At 43.1% G+C, this 26779-nt stretch overlaps 1 protein-coding gene across 2 annotated transcripts in view; it reads left to right on the forward strand.

Moving 5' to 3' along the window:
- The window catches only part of ASZ1 (ankyrin repeat, SAM and basic leucine zipper domain containing 1), a 210218-nt gene that overhangs the window by 10075 nt on the left and 173364 nt on the right, over positions 1 to 26779 (forward strand). For both annotated transcript variants that reach the window (XM_088456208.1, XM_088456216.1), the window contains exons 3-4: positions 9549 to 9671; positions 22525 to 22636. In XM_088456208.1, coding sequence (XP_088312334.1) covers positions 9549 to 9671; positions 22525 to 22636 — 235 coding nt within the window. The remainder of the gene's footprint in view (positions 1 to 9548; positions 9672 to 22524; positions 22637 to 26779) is intronic.

Raw genomic sequence — 26779 nt, forward strand, 5'->3', positions numbered from 1 at the left:
ACATGCCCGTAATAACAGTGGCAAGAGGGTATCTTGATATGTTTTAAAGTAGGACACCGTAAACCCATCAGGGCCGGGACTTTTCATAGACTGGGAGGTTTTAATAGCCACGGATAGTTCTGCTTCTGTAAATGGGGATTCGAGAGACTGTGTCACCGCTTCAGGGAGAGTAGGGAAATCAATTTCCTCTAAATAATTCTGGATTTCTAATTCTCGATCTGTCAGATCCAAGCCCGAACGGGTCGGACCTAAATTATACAGCCCAGAATAAAAACTCTGAAACACTGCTGCAATAGCTTTATCTGTGTGACAGAGGTTACCCTTATGGTCTCTGATACTCTGGAGGTAAGTCAAAGATCTCTGGGCTCTAAGTGCCCTTGCCAACATTTTACCTGGTTTGTTCCCCCCAACGGTACTATTTATGACGGCATCTCCGAAATCCTCTCCGGGCACCCTCATTCAGGAGATTATTAAGATCAGATCTAGCCTTTTGAAGTTCCACCAAAATATCAGGTCATATTACGTTTATGGGTAAATTCTAACACCTGAATTCTAGACAATAAAGCATCTCTACTTTCATTTTTTTTTTTTTTTTTTTTTAAGATAAGACCCTAGTTGAATACATTTACCCCTAATGACGCATTTATGGGCCTCCCATATTGTAACAGGAGACACATCATCAGTGATGTTGTGAGAAATGTAGTCTTCCAGGGCCTCTCCAATTTGAGCTTTACAATAGGGATCCCGAAGGAATTGCTCATTAAGTTTCCAGTGCCACTGGTGTGGGGGAGGGTCACACAGATATGATATGTCAAAAATATCGGGGCATGGTCAGAGCTACTAATCTGCCCAATAGTAGCTTCCGCCAGAAGATCTAAATGGGAGTGATCAAAAATAATCTATACGGGAATAAGACCTATGTGGAGAAGAGTAGAAGGTGTAATCCCTCTCTGCTGGATGTAATAGTCTCCACGTGTCTACTAGTTGAAAATCGAGTAAGGTCAGCCTAAACTTCCAAGTCTCTTTAATCAATTACTCTGATCCCCTCCAATTGATCCTCTATTAATTCCAATGACTTACGCAAAAAACCAGACTGACCCTGATTAGGTGCATATAGATTGACTAGGGAAAATTTTTGATCATCTATGGTAACTTTAACCAATAATCCCCTACCGTTCCCAATAGGGATGGCTGAAATATTGGAAAGCTTCAGATGTTTAGCAAACAAAATGGCTACGCCCCTAGCCTTGGCTTCAGAGAAATTATTGAAGTAACCCACTGGAAAGTATCGAGATCTAAGGCACGGGGCCATACCTTCTTTAAAGTGTGCCTCCTGAAGAAATGCTATGTCTACCCTGTCCAAATGCATTGTATGTAGAAGACTGCACCTTTTCTCAGGTATATTAAGTCCCTTTTACATTGTTAGAAAAAAATATATAATTTAGCCATAGTCAATATTTGAAAAGAGGAAAAGATACCTGTATCGTTGGGTGCCGTGGTCATTTACCTGAATGTGTGTGGTGTCCGCCTGCAGGTAGAGAGGGGAGGAAGGGGAACAGGATGACGATAAGAGAAGAAAAAACAGAGAAGAAAAGAAGAAAGATAGACATGGAACAAACCATATCTAACAACAGACATGTTATCCTCATATTATATTTCAAATTAGAGATGAAGATAGTGAAATAACAAAACTCCCTAAAAAAGGCCATGGAAACCCCTAACGGGTCCATGGACATTATATATACAACGGAGTTAGGGGGAATGGGAGGGACATAACATGAACATGACAACCAAGCAGGTCCACAAATAATTGGGACCCATCTAATAAAATATTATATAAACAGTGTTTGCCTAAGTCAGCAAAATATTTTTAATAATACGTAGACAGAAAAATCAAAAGAGCTCCTACACCAAAACAGAATAGATACGTAAAATTTAGCAGAGCATATATATCAACGAATAAACATCCTCAACAGGGTATAGTATCTATTTGCAACCAGGATAAAGTAGCAAATAACATAGAATTAACAAATATTCTATTTAACACTGCGAGTATAAAAAGGATATTCAAGACCGCATTAGAGACCATGATCAAGTGATTTCCTCGCCCTCAGCTGCAGAGTTTCTGCCGGGTCTACGTCTGGAATCTCGGACACGTTGCCAAGTCTCCTTGCGAGGCAGTTGAGGAACGTGCGTATCAAAAGGGACTAACCAATTAGGCACCGAAACAGCAGACAGATTGAAAGAGGAGCAAAACTGAGGTACATCGTCGGGTTCCCGCAGTATACGAAGCTTTCCCTCATGCATAACTTGAACGCTTAGAGGAAATCCCCAGCGAAATGTAATGTCTCGTCTGTGAAGTTCCTCTGTGAGCGGACGGAGCAGGCGTCTCTGTTGGAGTGTATTCCAGGATAGGTCTTGAAAAATCTGCACAGGGCATCCATTAAAGTCAATTTCCTTTACTTCTCTAGCTTTTCTCAAAATCTCCTCTTTCACGGTATAATAATGTAATCGGCAGATAATGTCTCTGGGTCTTTCAGAGGGCATACCTTTAGGGCACAAAGTTCTATGTGCCCGATCAAATTGGATCCTGGCGTCTGGGTCAGCAAGTTCATTAAATATTTTAGTGAGGGCATCCTCAAGACCAGACTGGTTGATATCTTCAGTAATCCCACGTCGACATCATCCAGACATCGTTGCATCTCTATCAATATACGGGAGTGACGTGAAAGTAACCCATTGATATCCCCAAGCTGAGTGTCAACAGTCTCCACGTGTTCCTCCAACGAGATCACCCTCTCCGCCACCTGAGTAAGATCCGACCGAATAGAGGCGACATGAGTCTGGGCTGTTTGCTGGATCCTTTTTTTCCAGTGATTGTAAATCTTGCTGAATGTCCTGTCTAGTCGGTAAGGACTTTAAATGTTGCAATATCTCGCCTATATCTGAGGAACTGGCAGGAATAGATGTCAAATGTGGCGAGCGAGACTCCGGGGTAGAGCCGCCATCTGAACTCCCAGAAGCCATATGTGGAGAGGTAGGTCCCGAAGAGACACCAGCGGCAGACGTAGAAACACCAAATACAGTTTTTTAAATGCAGTATTGGATGAAGACTTAGCTGGGGTGGCTGCGGGTCGTTTGGTTGTGCCCCGTTTACCCATGAAGAAACATATTAGAAGAGCTATACAGAGAAAGCAATAAATAGACTTCTAGGCATAGCATAGGTTGGGTGTCATAATTCACATTCCCCTCACCATTATGTAGCTATTTCATGGCAGCTGCTTTTGGGACATGGACTACTCCTTCCAGCATCCACAGGGTATGAGACAGCCACCCATCCAACTTCAGCAACTGTGCCAGGGGGATGTAACTGTAACAGACCTCTATTTGGTTCCAGCTATCAGCACAGGACAGAGACCTAGGCCAGCAGCAAACCTGGCAGGGCAGCCACAGAAGCAGTGATGAAGTAATGGAGGAGCAGGGCAAGGTAATTAGACAATGCACTGTACAGGTATAGCCAGTCTCCACTTAACCAGCAGCGCAGTGACAGGGAGATGTAGTGAGACCCAAAATGGCGCCTCCTGCAATATCAGTGTGGGATATACTTGTGTGTGTAATTTTATTTTATTTTTTTTCTCGAAAAATACAAGATTAATCAGCGCCCCTGATGTTTAATCTATACAGCTGTTAAGATACTAGTAATAAAACAGTACTATTAGTTAAATGCACTTTCCCATCCGGTTATAGGTGTCAGCTTTAGTACAAGAGATGTAAGAATAGTAGTGGTAATCTGCTATTAAGGTTTTTAACAGTGAACTTGGTGCAAAGCGACAATAGTGCTAAATAAATAAAGATTAATATAATAAAGTGTCAGTACAATATATATGTGTACAATAGATCTGTCTCTGTCTAGCCAATATAAAAAATGGATCTTTCCAAATATAATAGGATAAAGTACCAAATGCTTATCTTATTTAAAGTTCCCCAGCAAGTTCATAAAGGGCAGGTGTGGAGCTTTCCAACGCGTTTAGTCCTTTGTACAGACTTCTTCAAGGGTAGTGTAGCTCCATTAGGGTTTTTAGGACTATATATACCTCACTAATGAGGGTCAATTATCAGCAATCCATGATCTCACTTCCTGTGCTCTATATTGTGCTTATAGCTCATAAAAAAAACATATGGACACCATTATTTGTCAAAGACTAGATTAATATGGTCACTAAATATTTATTTTGCATGTTCTTTAAAAAGTTTTGTGTAAGGTATCGTAGTCTTTGGAGGCTTCCGCCCTTAATTGGTACCAATATAATCCATGTTGTTAGAGATGTCCGTGGGGCTACTTCCGCCCTTACTCTATAGCGTGTCGCTTCCGGATCCTCTGGCGTCTATGGTCCATGTGGTCTTCCCTGGTAAGCGCTACCATAGGTTCCTCACCCGGGTCAGTCATCTCCACAGCTCCGTGTACAGGACTTCCACCCGCTTTCCGCCAGGGCGCTAGTCACGTCACACCGCCAGGTCTCTCCGGGACGTCCCTTCCGCCATGATCTGCCTGCGTCACGTCTCTTCATGCCGCCCACGTGATTCCTGTCAATTAGTCAAAGCGGGATGCGATAATGTCACCTTCCTGGTGGGCGCCATTTTGTAGGTTATCTAGAAAGAAACTAAAGTAATATTTACAATATATACTTGGTTCTAAATGAAGTGTTTCCACTACAGTTCGATATTCTTAGGTCTATTTCCTGTAGCATTTATGTATTTTAAACAGTCATATTGTATACCCACATATCAATTATATAAAGTCCATGTACAGACATAAAAAGAAGGGGGGGGGGGGGGGGCTGATGCTAATATGGGACAGGTACTATTGATTTCTAATATCTATTAATCTGGGATAGCTATAAATCCCTTTTTGTTTTTGCATCAAAAAGCTTATTAATGAATTAAATATGATATAGGTTTTCCTTTATTCTTTATTCTCCATTTGATATATTCAGTCCGAGAGTTATGTAAATAATTATTATTTCATAGTCAATGGTACTCCGGAGTGTTTTTTAATTCCAAAGGATTTTTCTTCCAAAAGATTGGTATTGCCAATATAATAGTTCACATGTGCCACTGGTTTCACATAGCTTCTATTTCTTAAGATGATTGATGGCAGTAAATCCCTTCTTCTGTCTCTTCTTGTGTAGGGGCCATAATGTTTCTCAGCACCCAATCTAGCTAGCTACAGCACTCAGGCTTCCTTGGAGGTCCCCCATCCAAGTACTGCCCGAGCCCAACAACTCTTAGCTTCCAAGGTCAGACGAGATTGGGCGTTAGGAAGTAGGTATGGCTGTAGATAACTAATGGGTAACAGCATTATATTGGGAAAGCCCTTAGATCTCCAGCCTTTAGCAGGATAGCAGCGGAGTGGAAAGTTCATTCATCAACTTAAAAGGGACAAAGAATTTATTTTCATGATCCAAAGATACTTCAGAATGTTACTTCATTTTCATTTGATTGATGAGCCAATACTCCTGTATACCTCCAAAAAGATACATCTACAGCACCTGGACTTCCTATTAGGTCTCCCATCCCAGTACTATCCGGGCCCAACCACACTTCGCTTTCAAGATCAGACGAGATTGGGCATTGAGAGGAAGGTTTGACTGTAGACATCTTAAACAGGTATACTCACCTAAGTAGATCCCTATGTCAGTGTCCACAGATGTCAGGATTCATATAAAAGGTGCTATTTCATAGCTATCATTGAATCCTTCTGGAGCCATAGTTTTCAATTCGAATATCCAGTACATCTCGCGTTGCAATAGTCTCTTGGAAAGATCCCCTCCTCTTTCTTCCATAGTCACTTGTTCCATCTCCTTGAAGGTCAATTCCTCTGGGTCTGAATTGTGGTGTGATATGAAATGTTTGATGTGCTCTTGGATCCTTAGTTTCAAAGGTCTTTTGGTTTTGCCAATATATTTCGTTCCACATGAACACTCTAATAGATAGATATTAGATGTTGAGGTACAGTTCATATTTTGTTTGATTTTTGTATTCTTTGGTGCCTGTAGAGTCGGAGAAGATCCTTCTTTGTGGGTGTACATACTTACAAATGTGGTAAATGTAACATATGTAACACCCTACACATTTAGGTAAAGATCCTCTTCCTTGTGGATTTTTTTTTTTTTTCTCTGAGATTTTTCTGTGAACAATTAGAGTGTGAGATCCGTTACATTTATATTCATATTTTCGCCATTTATGTTAATTTCTGTAATTAAAGTTCACTTATTGTAATACTTACCTGTATGTTGTTCACCTGGAACTAAGAATATTTGAAATTTCTACCCATAATACAGTGAGGGATATATAGATCTATCTCCCACACTGATATTGTGTTGGTTAGCAAGATATAAATGTAATTTTTCTGTTTTCATTCATGAGTGTACTTTCTGGTACTATTTATCCCCTTTTTTATTAGTTACCTTTAAGAGAGAATTTATTTTAGGTTGTGCATTAAACATTAAGTTTTAATTTATTACCCATCTACCATATGTAAAGTAATTAATTTGTTTTCCAAGAGTGCCCAAAAAAGGCATATTTGTCTTTAACCTCTAATTTTTGTTCTTCGCAAAAACTTCTTACCATTATTGTTTTAGAATGCGCCCTGCCTCCCTTGCTGGCGCCCCGCTAAAACAGCCTGCCGTGTGCCGTCCCCACCTACAGGCCGCAGTGTCCCAAGGGTGGGTAAAATAGCGGTGCAGTGGTCAACACCGATGAATGGATGCCCGGCATCTATTTCAGAGACAGCAGCTCATGGGGGCAGCCCCAGGCCGTCCGTAAGTGCCCTGCACGCCCCCAAGAGTAATGAAAAGGGGGCGCGTCTTAAAGACATACCCCTTTTCTCGTGACCACGCCACCTTTTCGGACATGCGCAGGCCTTGGAGTCACCTTTCTCTAGGTCTGGAGCCCTGCCTGGCGCTGGACCTAGAGGGAACACTAAATTAAGATTTCTCACCTTTAGTAGTTAATAAAATTAGACTTTGCATTTATAGTAGTCATCTATGAACTCCCTTCATGACATTTGCAACCCCCAGAGAATTAAGCAAGTCTAGTAGGGTACAGAGCATGGGTAACTTAATACCAGAGTTGTTGCAATGGTTAAGTATATCTTTTGTCCAATGAGCAATCTTAACTTTTAGGAATATGATCCCTGACTTAGACCGGTGTGCCTTAGGAGGGCTCATTTTGTGTTGTGCACATACATACAGGGAGGCCTACCTCTTTCTGTAGGAGAATTGAGTGTTCCTCCTTGGACTCCAATGAGTAGTAAGTGTCCTCCAAATGCTGAACATTCAGTCTAGTTGAGAAAATACACTCTGCACTTCTGCTAATGATCGGTGAAAAGAAGTGGGTCTGCTTTGAAATTCTTGTGCAATATGCAAAACATTGCGTTTCTTTCAGTAAAAGCAAATTTGTAGCGACCGTTAACAGTTTTTAAATTAAATAGTTGACTACATCAATGGTGGGGAAAACTTTGCTTTTGCCATTCTCAGCCACTAATGTTGCTGATATTGGTGTATATTTATTCAAAACCCAGGTGTTAATTTCCTTCTTCCTGAATGGTTATTGTACTTGTACTAAAATGGAGAGACCTGAACAAAAAATTCTTGAAATGTTTGTCTAATTGTACTAAAGAAAATGTAAAACGCACAATGTATCATGTATATGTACAGTAATTATCTTCTGCATAAGAGGGGAAAAATTTTGTAATCAAAGGGGGGGGGGAGAGAGAGGGCTGAGAAAAAGAGGGACAAATACAAGAAAGCTGACAAATTATATAATAGCCTCCTTGTAATAACAATGTAAAATTAGTGGGTGATGTCCTGTACAGTTTGTGGGGTGGCGTCCCACTAAATGATAGCAAAAAGAATTGGGATAATGAATCTCTAATGGTATTAGATCCTGTGTTCAAATAGTATCTTTAGACGCAACCACTGACTGCGACACACCCGTGTCTAGCCATCCCCGTTACCACCCAGAAAATTTGTTGCACATCTCAGAGCGGTATCCATCAGGAGGCATGCGCAGTGCAACTCTGACGCATGCACAGGCTAAAACAAATTGTCCGCTTGTGTCTACGACTCTGCATTCACCTCTGAATCAGGCCCATTGTCTCTGGCAATCCAACTCCCAACTATGGGGGTGATTCAGTTAAGTGGGAGTTGAATAGCGCTGTTTAATCCAACTGTTACAAGTTAAGTCGAGGAAAGCTGGTTCTCGCGACTTAACCTGTGTGTTTAGTGGCAGCATTCGGTATTCTCTGACTAAAGTGCCTGCTGTGAGACTAACTATTAACGCCGCGCTAAGCCAGTAAACGGCCTCACAGCTGGCACTTTAGGCGGGCTTCTCAGGAGGGTGCGAGAAGAAATCATTTAGTCTCCCTAATAGCACACTGAACTCCTGCTGAATTGACTCTCCCCCAATGGCAGATGGATACCAAATGACACACTTTGTTTTTATTTCACCCTTTTATTTCACCCTTTTGTATTTGGTTTTTGGAGAACAAACCAACAAGAATGAAGAATCAAGTTTCTCATGTACGTTGTGGCTGCAACCATCGGTGGGCAACTAAGATTGTCCAATACTTTGTTTTTGACCTACTGTTTTATTGGTGACTTTGACTATATAAAGATTTAAGACCTGATTCAGAGCTGTAAGTAAACACTATGCTGACCAGATGCAGATCTAAAAACACTTGCTGTATAGTCACTCTTTTCAGCTGCTTCTTTTCAGACTTGTTACCATGGTGGCCCATTATCTGAGTAAGGACTGTGCATGTTTAGCACTGTGGCAAGCTTGGTGGTTAAAGAGGTTGGGTGCCCACAATATTGTATTTAATAGCTATATTTAAACAGCTATAATATGTGCGGTTATCTAAGAAATTTCACCTGATGGTGGGTGGTATGTAGTCTGTGTAACTTATTTAACTCTTGAAAAAAAAAAAAAAACATAGTTATGGAGCACAGCTGTTTAGGACACTTGATGTATTTCCATGACTTGCACAGGACACACTCAATCACATCATACTCGTCCCACTCACATACTAGAACTCATTGCTGTACGGTAAGAAATAGTTGTGCTGTGTGACAGGTCCTCTGTCGCAGTTTCTCAAGCAATGGTGCTTCATCTATATAATCTCTTCACAAATCTCCTGCAAACTGCTCCGTAGTGTCATTGAATATTTTTGCTGTTTCTTCCCCAATGCAACTATTGGATGAACATCAGTGTACTGGGAGGATTATTGTCATGGAAGCCTTCCCCCTCAGTGCTCTACTTTCTCTGACAGTGTGTAGGAATACGGTGGTGTTTTTTTTTTCTTTTTAGATTGTTATGACTATATGCTTATGGTACTATCAATCATTATTTTTGGATGGTTTTTCTCTTTTAGCTTTATCACTTTCCTTCTGAAAGATCTGGATGTATCCAACTGCAACATTAATTGTTAGTAATTTTATGTGTATGGGGTTTCTTTATTTTTTTTTTATTTTGCATTTGCTTTTTAGGATTAAATGTAGACTGCAGTTTCCGTTTTGGTTGGACTCCATTGATGTATGCTGTCAGTGTTGCCAATTTGAAAATGGTACGTGTTCTTCTGGATAGAGGAGCAAATGCAAGCTTTGAAAGGGGTATGTATAAGAATTGCTTCCATATTCTCTTACTGCTCAGTATTATTAATCTAATAGAGGGCTTGCTCTTTTGAGCTGGCAATTTTTGGTACTTGGTCAAGCAGATAAGCATCTTACAGAACTGCAGTGTCTGCTACATATATCATATGATTGGCTATTGATGTAGGCAAAACCAGGATAGTGATGCTTGTGAAGTCATTGCCTGAAGCCTTGTAGTGAAATCTGCTATATGGCTTTCCATGTGGACCAGTAATATTCACGTAACCAGATACTGCTTATTGAAATTGTGCTTTCCTGATTTGACTTGATACAGGAATAAAGAAAACCTACCAACTGTAAAAGCAAGAGCTGTTATTCACCCACTACCCTTGTATTAGCTCTTGCTTGATACAATGTGCCTTTCCAAATGGAGGTCCAAATAGATGTCAAATTTAAAGTAAACAATAAAATACCATGTGTTAATCTTGAAGATACTGCCCAACTGTGTCTTCAGAATGAGCACATACAGTATACACTTGCACTGCCAAAAGTCATGGGATAGCAGTATGTAATGGTAGGTGGCGACGCTGTACTGTGATGTATTGGAAATGCCCAGACCTGCAGAAATTTTAATTTGACGTTTCATGATTTAATTTGAACACTGGAAATTTGAACGCCGGCTAGGCTGCTCATGGCAAGGCGATGTGAATTATCAGAGTTCGAACAGGGCATGATAGTGGGTGCCCGAAGCATAGGAAATTCCATTTCCGAAGTTGTGTGGACATTGAACATTCCTCGATCTAAGGCAGGGGTCTTCAACCTTTTGGCCCTCCGGCTGGTTTGGAACTACACATCCCAGCATGCCCTGCCACCATTTTGATATAACTTCATGCTAAAACTGTGGCAGGGCATCCTGGGATCTGTAGTTCCACAGCAGCTGGAGGGCCAAAGGTTGAAGACCCATGATCTAAGGTGTCGCATATGTACTGGGAATACGTCATGGAAGGCATCACCACCCACCGTGGACAGCACAGTGGTCGACCATGGGTGCTTAATGATTGTGATCATTGGCATGTGGCCAGAATTATCAGTGGTAACAGACTAGAGACACTGGCTGAAATCACATCCACAGTCAATGCATAACCAGCAGATCAGTGCAGCATTTTTTTTAGCTTCCATGGATACGGGAGCAGAAGACCCACCAGAGTGCCCCTGTTAAAAACTACGACACCGGACACCGTGCATCGCCTAAGTTTGTGACGTTGCTAATTGGACCCTGGAGGACTGGCAACATGTGGCGTGGTCCGATGAGTCACAGTTTCAGTTGTTTTGGACTGATGGTAGGGTTTGAGGGTGACGTTGACCCCATGAGGCCATTGACCCCAATTGTCAACAAGGCACCGTGTAGGCTGGTGGTGGTTTTAAAATGGTGTTTCTTCTTCAGGATCCACAGGGATACCATGGGGATGATGTGGTTGGAGTGATCCAGGCACCAAACAGTTAAGCTTTCAGCTCCCAGGATGCCCCAGGTCCTCCTCCACATAAACCCTGGCCACAGGCTTTCAATTTTTCGTTTGGTGCGGCTGGATTCAGACTCTCCTTTCTAACGGGGACTGCTCAAGCAGTCCCAAGCTTTAATTTTATGTTTTATTTTATTTCTATGTCTTAGGGTTAGCAGTGCTGAGCGTAATAAAACGCCTGCACTGCGACTCAGTCTACCTCTGCTGGGCCGCAACACCAGTAACATGTCTGGTGATTTCGTCGGGTCACGGCAGAGCTTGCTAGCGGTGATGCTGTCACCCGGACTGCAACCGGACGCACGGAGATGTCAGGTAAGGCGATTCCTCGCTTATGGGGAATCGCACGCTGCAGTCCTTGCTTTCGGCGATGGAGACACACCGGAAGCCGCTGCAATGAGGGCCCAGGGCCCTTCGATCCCTCACTAGACCACCGGGACCTTATTGTCTGACGGTGATCCATCAAAGGTTTTCCCGCGTCTGGGTCGCTCCTCCAACCCTCATCGTGCATATGAGACGCTCACAGCTCACTATCTGTGCTCTGCTGAAGCAGTTTGGTCTCAGGAGGTTTTGGGTCGGTCTCCCTGTATTCCTCTTCCCTGGGTCAGGTATATAGTGCTCTATATCCTACCAAGTCTCGTGATTTCAGTAGTTGATTCAGGGTCCATTGAAACTAAATTACATATGCATTGTATGTGAATTTTTGCTAGCTGCTGGTTTGATACTGCCTTTTATTTCTGGCTGTCCGTTATAACTATCACTGTTTTTTTTTTTTTTTTTCCTCCTCATCCACACAGGTGGGTGGGGGTTTTTCCTTTTGTACTTCACATTTACTAGTTAATTGTGAAGGCTGTCACATCACATTGCATTGTTACCTTTATAATTGATATGTCAAAAGGTAAAGGGGAATGGGAGGTTGAGGCCCCTGTGCTGGTTTATTGTAAATCCTGTTTGGCAAGCTTGTCCCCTCAGGGCTTTATACAGGATGGTTTGTGTGCTGTCTGTTCTAAAGAACCACCTCACCAGTCCAGTCTACCAGCCCCTGTACAGGAGCCATCTTGGGTGCTCTCCTTGTCTCAGGTGATGACGCAGCTAGTGGTTTGTTTGGCTACTCTGAAGCTGCCTCTTTTAATAGTTTAATAGCAGTTTCAGCATGCTATGTTTGCCTCTCCTATACATCCTTCCTCGATGGATGTTTATGCCCACTCAAGTCAGAGTATGGCTCAGTCGGCTGCTGTGAACAGATCGAAAGTTACTAAGGCGCCTAAGCGGACGTTATCTTTTTTTATCAGTCTGCTCAGCATGTAGATTCAGACGCGTCATCAGAGGAATCTGATGATGCGCCGGGTTCTTCTCCAAGGGCTCTCTCAGGAGGAGAGGACCATCCTTCTACAGTGGATGTCCCTCCTTTGGTGAGGGCGGTCAAATCAATCCTAAATATACAGGATGATGAGCCAGCTCCTAGACAGAAGGCTCCAGTGTTTAAACACCAGAAAGTGGTAAAAGCTGAGTTTCCTAAATCTTAGCAGCTCACTGAACTTATGGAAGAGGCATGGAGTAACCCAGATAAACTGTTCCATGTTACGCAGTGATTGCAAATATGCGCTATAGCGTGTATTTTACCCACATGAGGACCGGGGACTCACTTTTTCAAAATGGGAGAGTACCCGGGGACGTGCTTAGTTGCTGGACAATTCCCTGGCTCCTGGGTAGATGATTGAGGTCTCCCCTGGCCCAGCAGCAGAGCGGACTATAACGAGGGATGGAGCCAGCAGTAATGGTCTCGGGATGCTTTACTGTTGGCATGACACAGGACTGATGGTAGCGCTCCCCTTTCCTTCTCTGGACAAGCATTTTTCCAGGTGCCTCAAACAATCTGAAAGAGCATTCACAGAAAAAAAAAAACTTTACCCCAGTCCTCAGCAGTACAATCCCTGTACCTTTTTGCAGAAAATCAGTCTGTGCCTGATGCTTTTTTTTCTGGAGAGAAGTGGCTTCTTTGCTGTCCTTCTTGACACCAGGCCATCCTCCAAAAGTCTTCGTCCTGTGCCATGCCAACAGTAAAGCATCCTGAGACCATTCATGTGTGGGGTTGCTTCTCAGCCAAGGCAGTGGGCTCACTCACAATTTTGCCTAAGAACACAGCCATGAATAAAGATTGGTACCAAAACATCCTCCAAGAACAACTTCTCTCAACCATCCAAGAACAGTTCGGTGATGAACAATGCCTTTTCCAGTATGATGGAGCAACTTGTCGTAAGGCTAAAGTGATAACTAAGTGGCTCGGGGAACAAAACATCAAAATTTAGGGTCCATGCCAGGAAACCCCCCAGACCTTAATCCCATTGAGAACTTGTCAATCCTCAAGAGGCGGGTGGACAAACAAAACCACACAAATTCTGACAAACATCAAGCATTGATTAGGCAAGAAGGGGCAGCCATCAGTATGTGGCCCAAAAGTTGATTGACAGCATTCTAGGGCGAATTGCAGAGGTCTTGAAAATGAAGGGGCATTACTGCAAATATTTCGAAAGGCGAAAAGTCGCAATCGACGATATACTTTTTTGCGGATTGCGACTTTTCGATTCTTTGAATTTGGCCCTATGTCTAGCAAAGGCAAAAATATCAAGCAGCCTGCTGCTCCCACTCTGGTGTCTTGCAAGTCCTGTTTATCGGCACCTATCCCTTGTATCCTCTCCTCAGAACCCCGCGTGGGCTTCTTTTTCACAGGTGTTGGAAAAAATTGTGGACCACCTAGCGGTCAATGTGGTAGCTCCCCCTATGGGATGGCCACAGCAGGTACTCTCTGCAAATCCTTTGCCTCCCCCATGGGTAGTCGTACTTTCTACCTCAGTGCAGAGTCTGGCAGCTACTTCTACAGCCTTTCAACAAATGCTGCAAAAGGAAAGACCCTTACCTAGTAAACCTACTAAGCATGCTGTGTTATCTTCCCAGTCCACCCAGCTATCAGGTTCTGAATTATGGGGAGGCAGAAGACTAAATCTGGCCATCCACTATACAATTTTCTGTCCAATCTGGCTGGTTGGAATGAAAACCTGGTAATGTATACGAGCAACTGACAGTCGATCATATGGTTTTAAACACTGAAAAAAAGGACAAAAAAAATTTCAAATTGGTGAAATTTGTGTGTTTTAACCATTTTTGGCTATTTTCCAGTGTTTTTGAGCAAATAGGCGATTGTACGATTGTCATTTGCTCCCATACATTACCAGATTTTCATTCCAACCAGCCAAATTGGACAGATATCTGACAGAAAATTGTATAGTGGATGCCCAGCTTAAGACATCTCACTCTGACTCCCCTTTGGGAGATGAGGAACTCCCTTCTAAATTGAATATACCTGCACTTGTGAAAGCTGTAAAATTTATTCTTCAAATACAAGAGACAGAACCCACTCCTAAGGCACTATTTAATCGACAGAAGGTAGTTTTGCCAGAGTTTCCTCACTCTGATCAGCTACTGTATCTGATCTTATGACTGAAGCATGGAATATACCAAGTAGAAGGCTTCAGCTGCCTAAACGGTCGATTTCCTTTTACCCTCTTCCAGCTACTGATTGTGCTCAATGGGAAGTTCCCCATGCAGTGGATTCCCACGTGACACGCCTAGTTAAGAATGCTACCTTACCTATCCATACTGCAACCTCCTTTTAAAGAAGACTACGGATAGAAGATTGAAGCTTGCCTGAAGTCTATAGACCCTCTTACAGGAGCTATTACTCATCCTGCCAGGGCCACGGGCTGGGTGGCAAAAGCCATTGAGATTTGGGCAGAGGCCATAGAAGATAAATTTCCCTCTGATGTTGCGAAGGAACCTCTGTCCTACTTATCTCACATTAGAGATGCAGCCTCCTATTTAGGAGGAGCGGCTTTGAATGCTAGTATCCTTGCTTCCAAGGCATCTGCTACTTCTGTGGTAACACGCCGTATTGTTTGGCTTTGCACATGGAAGGCAGTTTCAGACTCTAAAAAGGCTTTAGCGTCTCTGCCTTATTCTGGGGAGATCCTGTTTGGCCCAGAATTGGACAAGATTTTGACTACCTGGCAGCTTCTAAGACAGCGTTCTTGCGCTCTGCATCTACTATGAAGCCTCGGATGTCATACTTTCGGTCCTTTTGTCCCCAAGGAAAAGTTAAAGGTCTGTCCTTTCAACGGCAAGTCTGCATCCACTAAGGATTTCAAGCCTAGGACCAAACGGGCCTGGGCTACTAGACGTCCACATACCAAATCTGACGACAAGCCTTCAGCCTGACTGGGTGGGCCTCTCCCTGGGGACTCCCAGGGTGGGAGGACGACTTCTTCAGTTCGCCCAGTTCTGGTGCCAGACCACCTCAGACACCTGGGTAAAAAGTGGTCTTCCACGGATATGCCCTCTCATTCCTGAGGCGGCCCCCCAGCAGTTCTTTTGCATGGGACCTCCATCGGACACAAGCAAAGCCCTGCTCCTACAGAAAGCCATTCAGTCCTTACTGCTCTCAATGGTAATTATTCCAGTCCCCTCATCACCGTGAGGGAAGGGCAATTTTTCTATCCTTTTCTTGATTCGGTCTCATCGGCCTATACTCAACCTCAAGTCTCTGAACAAGTTTCAGGGTGCCCAGGTTTGGTATGGAAACCTTTTTATGCTCTATTGTCCTGGCTATTGAGCCTGGGGACTTTATGGTGTCTCTGGACATTCAGGACGCTTACCTACATGTACCTATAGCACCTTCTCATCAGTAGTATTTCTGGTTTGCTATCCTACAACAACTGTACCAATTTCAAGCGCTGCTTCTTAGGCTTTCTACAGCTCCTCGGGTCCTAACCAAGATCATGGCAGTTATGGCGGCCTATCTTCGTCGTGAGTGAAACAGACTGCTCCCATACTTGGACGATCTCTCACTTTTGGCAAGCTTTACAGAAATTCAATGCCATCTACAAGTAACCATTGCCTTTCTACAAACGCACGGTTGACTGATCAACTGGAAAAAGTCTTCCCTGACGACTCAAAGAATGGTACATCTGGGAGCCCTCCTGGACTCTCAGGCTCAGAGAATCTTCCTGACAGCAGACAAAATCTCTATTACAGCAGACAAGTGCGCAGATTACTCCACAGTTGCCGAGTGTCCATTCACTCTGCAATGCAGACCTTTGGATCAATGGTGTCCACCTCCAACATGGTGGAGTTCTCTCAGTTTCACTCCAGACCCCTACAACACCTGATCCTCTCCAGGTGGAACGGGCTGCCCCATCTGTTCAGATCCTAGACGATGGGCCTCCCCTCCATAGGTTTGCCTGTCCATAACCTGGTAGCTACAGACATCCCACTTAAACAGGGGTCACCCCTTTTTGGATCCCGGACTGAGCACTCCTCACCACGGACGCAAGCCTCCGCGTGTGGGGCGCAGTGATCGGCCAGCACTCCTTCCAAGGATGCTGGACTCCAGCTGAGGCGATCTTGCCAATCAACGTCCTGGAATGCTGGGCCATTTACAAAGCCCTCACTCTGGCTCAGGATATTCTTCGGGGCAGGTCAGTGCAAGTACAGTCTGACAACGCCACGGCAGTGGCCTACTTCAATTACCAAGGAGGCACTCTTAAGTCGGTCAGCAATGGCAGAAGTGTCTTGCATTCTCACATGGGCTGATCGCCATCTCTGCAGTGTTCATCCTGGGGTTTCTCAATTGGGAGGCGGATATCCTCAGCCGTCACTACGTGCATGCAGGGGAGCGGGGTCTCAATCCAGAAGTCTTTCAGCTCCTGGTGGACAAATGGGGCCCACCAGACATTGGCCTCACGACAGAATCGCAAGCTTCCAGTGTACGGGGCCAGCACGAGGCACCCCGACACAGCCTTCGTGGACGCATTATCTGTGAGGTAGACCTTCCATTTGGCCTACCTCTTTCCTCCAGTCTCCCTTCTGCCTCGTGTTCTTCGGAAGTTCAAGCAAGAAGGGACACTGTCTCGTTGGTAGCTCCGGCTTGGCCTCGACGCCATTGGTACTCCTATCTTTAAAAGTCTCTCCATGGAGAGGAACGTCTAACTTCCTCTACAACCAGACCTGTTGTCTCGGGGTCCCTGTCTACACCTGAGCCTGGACCACCTGTCTTTAATCGCTTGGCTCTTGAGACAGCCCTCCTAAGGTCTAAGAGGTTTTCTAGCTCTGTGTTCACGACTGAGTGCGTAAACTGGACTCTGCCAGGATTTATCACTGGGTGTGGCATACATATTTCCAGTGGTGTGTTCCTAAAAACTATAACCCTCCAGGTTTTTAGGGGTTTCTAGAAACCCCTTGCCTTTCTTCAAGCTGGATTGGATCTCAGACGCCGCCTAGCCTCTCTGAAAGTGCATGTCTCTGCTCTGTCCATCTGGTTCCAGCGCAGAATTGCTCCTCTAACGGATGTTCATACTTTTCCTGCAAGGTGTTCTACGTATACAACCTCCCTTTGTCTCTCCTGTGGCTCCGTGGGATTTGTCAGTGGTTCTCCACGCGCTTCAGGAACCTCCCATTCCAATCTCTGCCTTAGCAGTGAGCCATTTGACATCTACTGAAACCAGTTTCTTCAGGCTATAGCATCTGCCCATAGTGTATCGGATTTAGGGGTGCTCTCCTGTCGCTCCCCGTTTCTAGTCTATCATCCGGACAGGGCTACGCCCTGGCTTCCTTCCCAAGGTCTCGCGTTTCCACCTTAATGAGGAAATTGTGGTTCCGACCTTTCAATCACCGGATCTCTCGGCAGGTGAGACCTCTTGGATGTAGTCCATGCTCTGACGATCTACGTGGACCGTACTAGTTCCATCAGTAATTCGGACTCCCTCTTTGTCCTATATGGATTCCACAAGAAGGGATGGCCAGCTAACAGACTCTGGCGAGATGGCTTCGCGTGACTATCTCACAGGCTTACACGCAAACTGGCCTTCCTGCGCCGGCTACAGTATCTGCTCATTCTACTCGCTCAGTGGGTCCCTCATGGGCAGCCCGTCGTGGCGCATCTGCCGAATAACTATGCAAGGCAGCCACGTCCACACCTTTCTTGCCATTTGATACATTTGCCTCTTGGGATGCTTTCTTCGGGCGACAGGTTCTCCTCTTAGCTCAGGAGCGTCCCTGCCCTTGAACAACTGCTTTGGAACATCCGCATTGTCTCCTTGTGGAGCCCTATGAACCCTGAAGAAGAAAACAAGGGTACATTTTACCATAACTCTCCTTAATTCTTTCTTCAAAGTCCATAGGGGTACACAGGACTTCTATGGGTTTATTCTCTTGGACACTTGTTTTGCATGGATAGACTGCGCTATTGCTGAAATGATATACTTGAATGATGCAAAAAACAAAAGGCTTCTTTGAATTATATACTATATTTATTCACAAAGACTGCAGTAAAAATATAAAATGTATCAGTTATAATAACACTGACTAACAAATTGCTACCTGTAGATATCTATAGCATAAAATAATAGTTTTGATACATACAATCATTATCTTTTTACAACTGTCTTTGTGATTAAATATTGTATATAATTCAAAGAAGCCTTTTTGTTTTTTGGATCATTCAAGTATATAATTTCAGCAATAGTTCGGTCTATCCATGCAAGTGTTTTATCTATTTGTCAGATATGCAACTGACACTTAGGACCTGATTCAGACCCGCTCGCTAGATGCTTACACTCGTTTCCAGAGTGTGCAAATCCGGCTAAGTGACGGCAAGGCAGGCGATCGCAAGGCATCAGCACGTCCACTATGTCTTGGCGTGCGATCGCTTTGTGTATGCAGATGCCCACTTGCGCAACGTCATCTCCAGGAAGTTTGCAACCATCGGATGCATTCACAGCGCTTGAGGTTGATTATACCCTACCGCGAGCACTTCAGTGTAAAAACCAGCCAGGTGACATGTACTATAATTATGCACGCTTCTGAAACGGTGTTAAGACGCTCAAGCATGCCTGCGTTCGCACATCCACTCCCCCAGCACCTGTTACCACAAACAAATGGCTTGTCCTGTCACTCATTCAGCTGGGCTGTTTATGCTCGGCGAGCGTACACTTCCTGATCGCTCGGACTAGTTTGCGCACGTTCATTGCGATGCATGCGCACAATGCGAACCATCGGCAGCTACGAACGAATACTTCTTAGAATATGCCCTTAGTCCAGCTTGTTTGCTCTACTTAGATACACAAAATCTTTCAATTCACAGTAATAGTGGGTTTACTAATTCACAATTTTCACTTGGTATATGTGTATTTTTAAATCTATTAAAATAATTTTTTATACAATTTTTATGTGTAATATATATATATATATATATATATATATATATATATATATATATATATATAATCTCTATATCTCTCACTCTCTCTTTAGTTCACTCTAGCCTCGGCAGCAGGCAGGGTGCCGGAGCCAGAGAGGGCACTTCCGTGCGCGTGACCATCGAAAAGGGGCGTGTCTATAAGACGCAACCCCTTTTCGTCACTCTTGGGGGCATGCCCGGCACTTACGGACACGCTGGGCAGCCCTCAAGCGCTGCCGACAGGGAGAGCGTCTATTCTCCGGCGGTGACCAGGTCACAGCACATTTCCCCACCCGCTGGACACTGCGACCCGCGGGTGAAGACTGCACCCGCAGGGTGCTTTTTGCCCTCCTTCTGGAGGGCAGGGTGCTACCAATTAGTCTTGGTCACTTGTTTCCTTCTCTGAGTGTGATACTTCAGTGTACCAGTCTTCCTTCACTCCTATTCTGCTCCTGCCTTGGGCTTGTTAACAAAACTGAATTGTCTTCAGGCTGTGGGCGGGGTATAGGGGGAAGAACCGGCGCATCCTGCGATGGATAAAAGCTTTGCTGTTGGTGTCCGGTCCTCCAAGTACCACCCACACCCCATTGTTTCCCTGTAGACCTTATGGACTTCGAAGAAAGAGTTAACAAGAGTTAGTTTTACCATAACTTTTTTTTTTTTTTTTCAGGCAGGCTGCAGGTCTCAGCAAGCCTGCCCTGGCATGATGGAACTTGTAGAACCACAAGTGTCAGCATGCCCGTACAGTAATGGCCTAGCGCTTGTAGTCTGCCTCTAAAAAATAAACAAATGGACACTGCTTGTTGTAGCAGTTTTTTTTAATAAAAAAACGCACAACCCTTCTCCCAAATTTAATACTTACCAAATCCTTGGATGGGCTTCCCTTCATTCTAAGTATGCATCCACGAATCTTGGCAAAATGACAAACCAAACTGAGTCCAGCGGACAGGCTGCTGGCACAGCCATTGCAACAACACGGGTAATTTTAGGATACTACCATAAAAATTAATGGGGTAGGGCTGTTTGGCTGAGAGCAAGGGAACAGTTTCTATCACAGTGTCAACTCTCAGCCAATCAGAGCTTCCCCATTGTTTGTTTCAGCTTTGTCCTTCCCATTTGATTATAAGCATTCATTACCTTACCCAAAACTCCCTCTTAACTTTTTGTCTGCCCTATCTCCTCAAAATGAATCCTCGAATCTTGCCTCCTTCCAGTTCTGAGGTCAATTTATTATACCTTTTTATGGTACAGTATTATGCTTTTTTAATGTCAAATACTTTACATGTATGTTCACTGGACCTTAAAAGCTAGGCCCTCACTCATTGAGGTCAAGCAAAAAATGCTGCAGATATTTTTTTATATTTTATTTTGATAGTCTAGCCTTGAAAAAGGGGTGGAAAGGTTATACAGAAAATGGGACCAATATATATTGACCAAATGGACCTCACTCATCAATAGCGCATATTTAAATTACTTCTATCTATAGACTGGTATTTGCACTGTAAAATTTTGCTAAGTCCAAACTAAATGATTCATTAGTCTCTTGGTGCGAAACTCTTGCTGCTTGTATTAAAATGTTCAGACTTAACCTGTAGCTGTAAGTTATGCAGCTTTAGAACCTTGAGTCTCCCATATCCAAAATGCTTGGGACAAAGGCTATTTTGGATATCGGAATATTCTGTATTTTGGAATATTTGTATACTATATTGAAATGTTTTAGGAATAGGGCCCAAATCTAAACACCGAATGCATTTATGATTCATATACACCTTATACACACAGCCTGCAGGTAATTTTATACAATACTTTCAATAATTTTGTGGCTCAAACAAAGTTTGTGTACATACATGAAACTCATTTATGTTTCATATATACCTTATACATACAGCCTATAAGTAATTTTAAACTTTATTTTTAATAATTTTGTGCCTTAAACAAAGTTTGTGTACATTGAACCATCAAAAATCAAAGATTTCACTATCTCAGTCATGCTAAAAATATTCTGTATTTCGGAATATTTGGATATGGGAGACTCAACCTTTATTATCTCTCCGGTCACCACACCATGTATGCATTTTTGGATGGCGCTGCAGAGTTATATCTTAAATCTTGCATGTTACATACATGGCACTGGGGGCGATTACATTTTTGTGTGGGCGGCGATAATGAGCACCCAGTTTTGAAACTCAATTGTCCTGGGCGCTCGTTAATTATTGCCCTCTTCACGTCTTATTAGACCAGGTTTAACCATATAAAATTGCTAAACCCGTCTAAAGTCCTGGTTAGGGCACCCTAACCACGGGATTCTCGCACATTTCTGCTCGCAGCCTCCCGAGGGTGCGAGCAGAAATGGTGATGGCAATCGCGTTCAGACGGAGCAACAATTGAATTGCTTTGTCGGGCGCCTAAAAAAATTAGCCACCAGTAAAACAATTGAATCGCAACCTGTATGCATTTTCTGTTCTACAGAAAATGGGTCCAATTTATTGACCAAATGGACCTTACTGATCAATAGCGCATATAGTTATGTCAATCTACAGACTGGTATTTGCACTGTAAAATTTTGCTAAGTCCAAACTAAAATCATTCATTAGTCTCTACTCTGTGCAAAACTTTCTACTTGTATTAAAATGTTCACAGACTTCATGTTCTAAAGCTGTATATGGGATCCCCGTCAAATGTGACATAAACCGCAACTTCCTGTTACAGGGTGACTTGTCCAGCTTGGCATAGCCTCAAGATCTGTTCATTTTTCAGGAAAAACCCACACTCATTGTCCCCCATTCAGTCCAAGCCATAGCTCTTGGTGCAGTTTATTCTTTTGAGGGAAGGACGACGCTATCCATTTTCATTTTGTTTTTTATTTTATTTTTTTTAACACAAGGAATGTGTTTTATGTGTGAATAGTGTACCAAGGGGAAATCCAGTGCTATGATATCTGGTTTTAGAAGATGGTACTGAATGTAAAAATAATTAGTTTCATGTGATTATTTATTATGTCCTGAAGTTTGCATCCAAGTTTCAAATCTTTGTGATTTAAAATGTTTTTCTTTTCTTATTCTGGTAGATAAATTTACTGTACTTATGTGTGCATGCTCTGCAAATGCACTGGAAGAAAATATAGTGAAGTGTGTAGAACTACTGCTGTCACGGAATGTTGATTTAAATGTATGCTGCAGGTAAGTTGGCTTTCTCATCTGTTCATAATGCACATGTTGAATCTTCTTTAGTAACATTTATATAGAGCCAGCATATTCCATTGGGTAATGTTCATTAGAGCACCCTACACCCGTCACAACCTGTGCAGTTCCTCTTTCCTGCCTGGGGTGTCGCTCTCTGCTCTGGAGCTTCTAGCACACTCTGGTCTGTATCTCAGCAGTTTGTTGCATCAGCTGAGTGTCCGTCAGGGTGCCCTGCATGCAACCTATAGGGAAACAAGCATTGATACACAACGATATGTGCTACTTATTGCATTTTAGCCTAGCTGGATTACAGAGGTTCTTGGTGGGTTGTATGATCCAGTCGCACAGGAATGTTGGCCTAGGGTCAGGAGGAGGAAAAAGTGAAGAACTAGAAGGGCGTTAAAGAGCCCTTCTAGTTATGCTAAGCGTCTTTTCTTGCAACTTTTTACCTTCACATGCGTCTTCGCACAGCAATGTGAATAGGACGCACAAGCAGCTTTTGCTGATTACAATATGCCACATGCCTATATTCTGTGTGCAACTGCGGGTGTATCTACATGTGAAACGCCACGTTAGTGTCAGCCGCTGACATTGTAACATCTTTTGCATGCAGATACACCCGCAGTTGTACACAGAATATAGGCATGTTGCATATCATTTTAATCAGCAGAAGCTGCCTGTACGTACTATTTGCTGTTTGATGTATGTGGGCACATCTGCATGTAAAGTTATATGTGGACTCCATAGAGGGGATATAATTGGGTATAATTATGGAGGTTGGGGTTGTGGCCTGGACGAGCTTAGGGGAAGGAAGCTGACTCCATAGCTCCTAGGCCCAAACATCCGTCACTTATCCTGGATCATTTTCCTCGACCCTCATACTGGCATACTGTTGACTTACCTTTCCGCGCTCCGGGAGTCCCTCCGCCTGCCTGTCTCCTTTCGCTGTTCTGATACAGGTGCTGGTAGTTTGCTTCTGCAGTGTCTCCTCGTCGCAGGCGCCATCTTTGATCCGGCTGATACGGCTCCTGACTCAAGCGCTGGCTACTTTTGTCTGTTGGTCTGTGTCCTGGGTAGGAGGATAGGTGGCAAATCCTGTCCCTGTTAAACCACAGCTCTCTGGGCTTTTACAGTCCTGCGACTTTTTTGATTCAATTTGTTTCGGGGGCCTATTGTGAGCTGGAGTTAGTTTTCACTAGTTTAAGGCCATCTAGTCTATTGTCCCTGTTATATTTTTCTTTGGTATTGGGGAAGGGGGGGGGTGATTTCAGTAATTATATGGGGAGGGTTGTTTTGGGGTTTTCTGGGGGGGGGGTGTCTATGTATTTTAATTTTGTTTAAATTATATGTTGGCGGATTTGAAAATATTTTGTTTATTTTTATATTAAATGTCCTGTTATGTGTATTTTATTGAAGATTATACAATGTGTAGACATTGTCTGCTCATATAACCTACTTTTTATATAGCTTTAGATCACATGGGCCCAGATGGCACCTATAGGTCCGTGTTGTAATATCTGTATGGTTTGAGATAGCTGAGGTCTATATTTTTGTTATTTATTATGACTTCTATTTTCTTTCTATACATCACTTTATTCTGATTAGTATTCTGTGTTTTATTGTGAATTAGGTTATATTTTATATCTGCTGATATCACTATATTGTATTTATTTTTATTTTGTTTTGGGTGTGTTTCAAAAATTAAAAAAAATGATAAGATGAAAAAAAAAAAAATGTATGGAGGTTGTGGGTGGTTCTGGAATATGCTAAGATTGTCTGAAGAGGTGAGTTTTCAGGGAACTCTTCAATGTTTGGAGACTAGAGAAGTCTTGTCCATGTGAGGGCATTCCACAGAGTGGGTGTAGCCCCAAAAAAGTGATATAATGATGAATGGGGGAAAGTAATGAGTGTAGAGGAAAGACTCGGATCTTGCACAGAGCAGAGGAGTCAAGCTGAGAGATATTTTGAGATAAGTAAAGAGATGTATGCTGGTGTAGTTTAGTTATAGCTTTGTATACATAAAAGACAGTTCAGAGCCAAGGATGTCACATAGACAGCGAGCTTGTGTGGTAGGGTTGATCGTCGTGTTATGAACAGTGATAGAGAAATCAGGTTGGTTGAAATAATTATTCTGTTTTGGGATAATTAAGTTTGAGGTGGTAAGATGACCTCCAAGATGAAATGGCAGAAAGAGAGAGCTTACAGGTTTTAGTTAAGGTTGGGATAAGCACAGGAGACAGAGTTCTACTGACTTTATGAGGGTGTAGGATCAAAAGGAGAGGTAGTAGAATAGGAAGTTGGGAAATATAGATACTTCAAGGTAAATGTAATCGGATGCTTGTATTGCACAGGCTGAGAGTGTCCAGCGAGCCTCCCTGAATTTATTTTATTTTTTTATAAAGGACATCGGACCGACAGGCTAGATCTGAGGAGATGAATTGCAATGTGTTAGGTTATGTAAAAGCCAGGCCAGTATGGTATCATAACCTAATACCTCTTTCACACTGCCAGCAATAGCCTGGGGTATATCACATGAACGCGCAGCAACCCAGGTTATTGTCCAGTGTGAAAGGGCCAAGTTGAAATAACTCTGGTAACGAGCAGGGTTGAACACTGGTTCAACCCGGCTTGTGGTGCAGTGTGAACGTGTAACCTAGGCCGATGCACTTCCTATGCTATCCCGGTTACAAGTCGGTGCTTGGAGATGATTTAATTTCCAAGCACTGGCTTGGCACATGACGGCGGTGACCTCATCAACCCGGTAATAAGCTGGGACAGCCGCCAGTCTGAAAGGGGTCGCACCCGCGATGGACCAGTGTACAAAATTCCTGGTACGACTCGGGAATGCAGTGTGAAAGGGTTATAAGCGTCACTGAACAACATCTCAAATACAGGTAATAACAATTGTAAGCAAGTCATTACATATTACTGATTGCATAGAGTACATGGGCAGAGTGGAGGAGAGTGCAGTATGCAGAAGTGTGTCAAGTTATAAACTTTTAGCATACAGGTTAAGAAGCAACTCTTTACTAACATCACATAATACAGTAAGTACTGTCAGTTTTTTTTCTGAGCATTTGGCTATTAAGAAAATGTTGGATACCATTACCATGGTACCAGGCTACTCTGATTCCTGACATATAAACTAATTACACAATCAATAATTGGTCTATTTCACTGATTATTATAACTCTTATCTGGATATTATTCTCTAACCCTGGTAACTGCCACACTACTGGCCTATACCTTAATTGCAGAATGTCAGTTAGCCAGTTCGCTTCATAACCTTATGACTTGAATGAAAGAAATACAATCTTACTTTTATAAACATGCTATGCATCCATAGTGAGCAAAAAGAACATTACTTGTTAAATTGGAATTGAATATACAATACTTAAAATATAGGAGAATGATTAATAAAAAGATTACATACCGTAATAGATCTATAAATATGAAAGCAAATGCAAAATAAAAGTGAATAACAGAACAGAAGAATGACCTTACCTGAGGAAGAACTGAGTCTTCTGTTAGCGTGCAGGTAACTTGGAAGAAACAGACTGAGCAATTTAGAAGAACATATCAAGCCTTTTTAAACATTAATTAACCCCTGGTCACTCTCAGGTAATATTTCTCAGGTGCATATATAAGCATCCTTCTCTTAGTCTTCCCTCATTAATTCAGGAGTCTGGTGTGACAGTGATGGCGTGAGGCACTTGCCTGTTAGAGGTTAGTTATTCTAGTTGAGACTGACTAGATGAGGTCATAAAATGGCAGTCAGCCATGGGCCTCCTTCACATCAGTGGCTGGAGCTTTTCCAGGAGGATCACCGCCCTCTCCTCGGTTGCATGTGTTATAACTAATCTGTACACAAAAACGATAGTGAATATGGCATTAGGTAATAAGCATATTTATCAAAGAATATGTGCGGTAGATCCCATAAAACCGTTTTCTGAGGTGGTATGTAAATATTAAAAAAAGATATTTGCGATATCTGCTGCAATCCCCCATTTCTACTTCAGGGTCCATAGGGTATCCACAGGATACCTTGGGGTATAGGCGATGGCAGACATCCAGGCACCACAGAGTTAAATTTTCAGCATCCCAGGATGCACTGGGGTCCCTCTCCTATACCCCGCCCCC

The sequence above is a fragment of the Taudactylus pleione genome, unplaced genomic scaffold, assembly GCF_031769625.1.
Source record: "Taudactylus pleione unplaced genomic scaffold, aTauple2 ptg000041l, whole genome shotgun sequence".
NCBI classification, from domain to species: domain Eukaryota; kingdom Metazoa; phylum Chordata; class Amphibia; order Anura; family Myobatrachidae; genus Taudactylus; species Taudactylus pleione.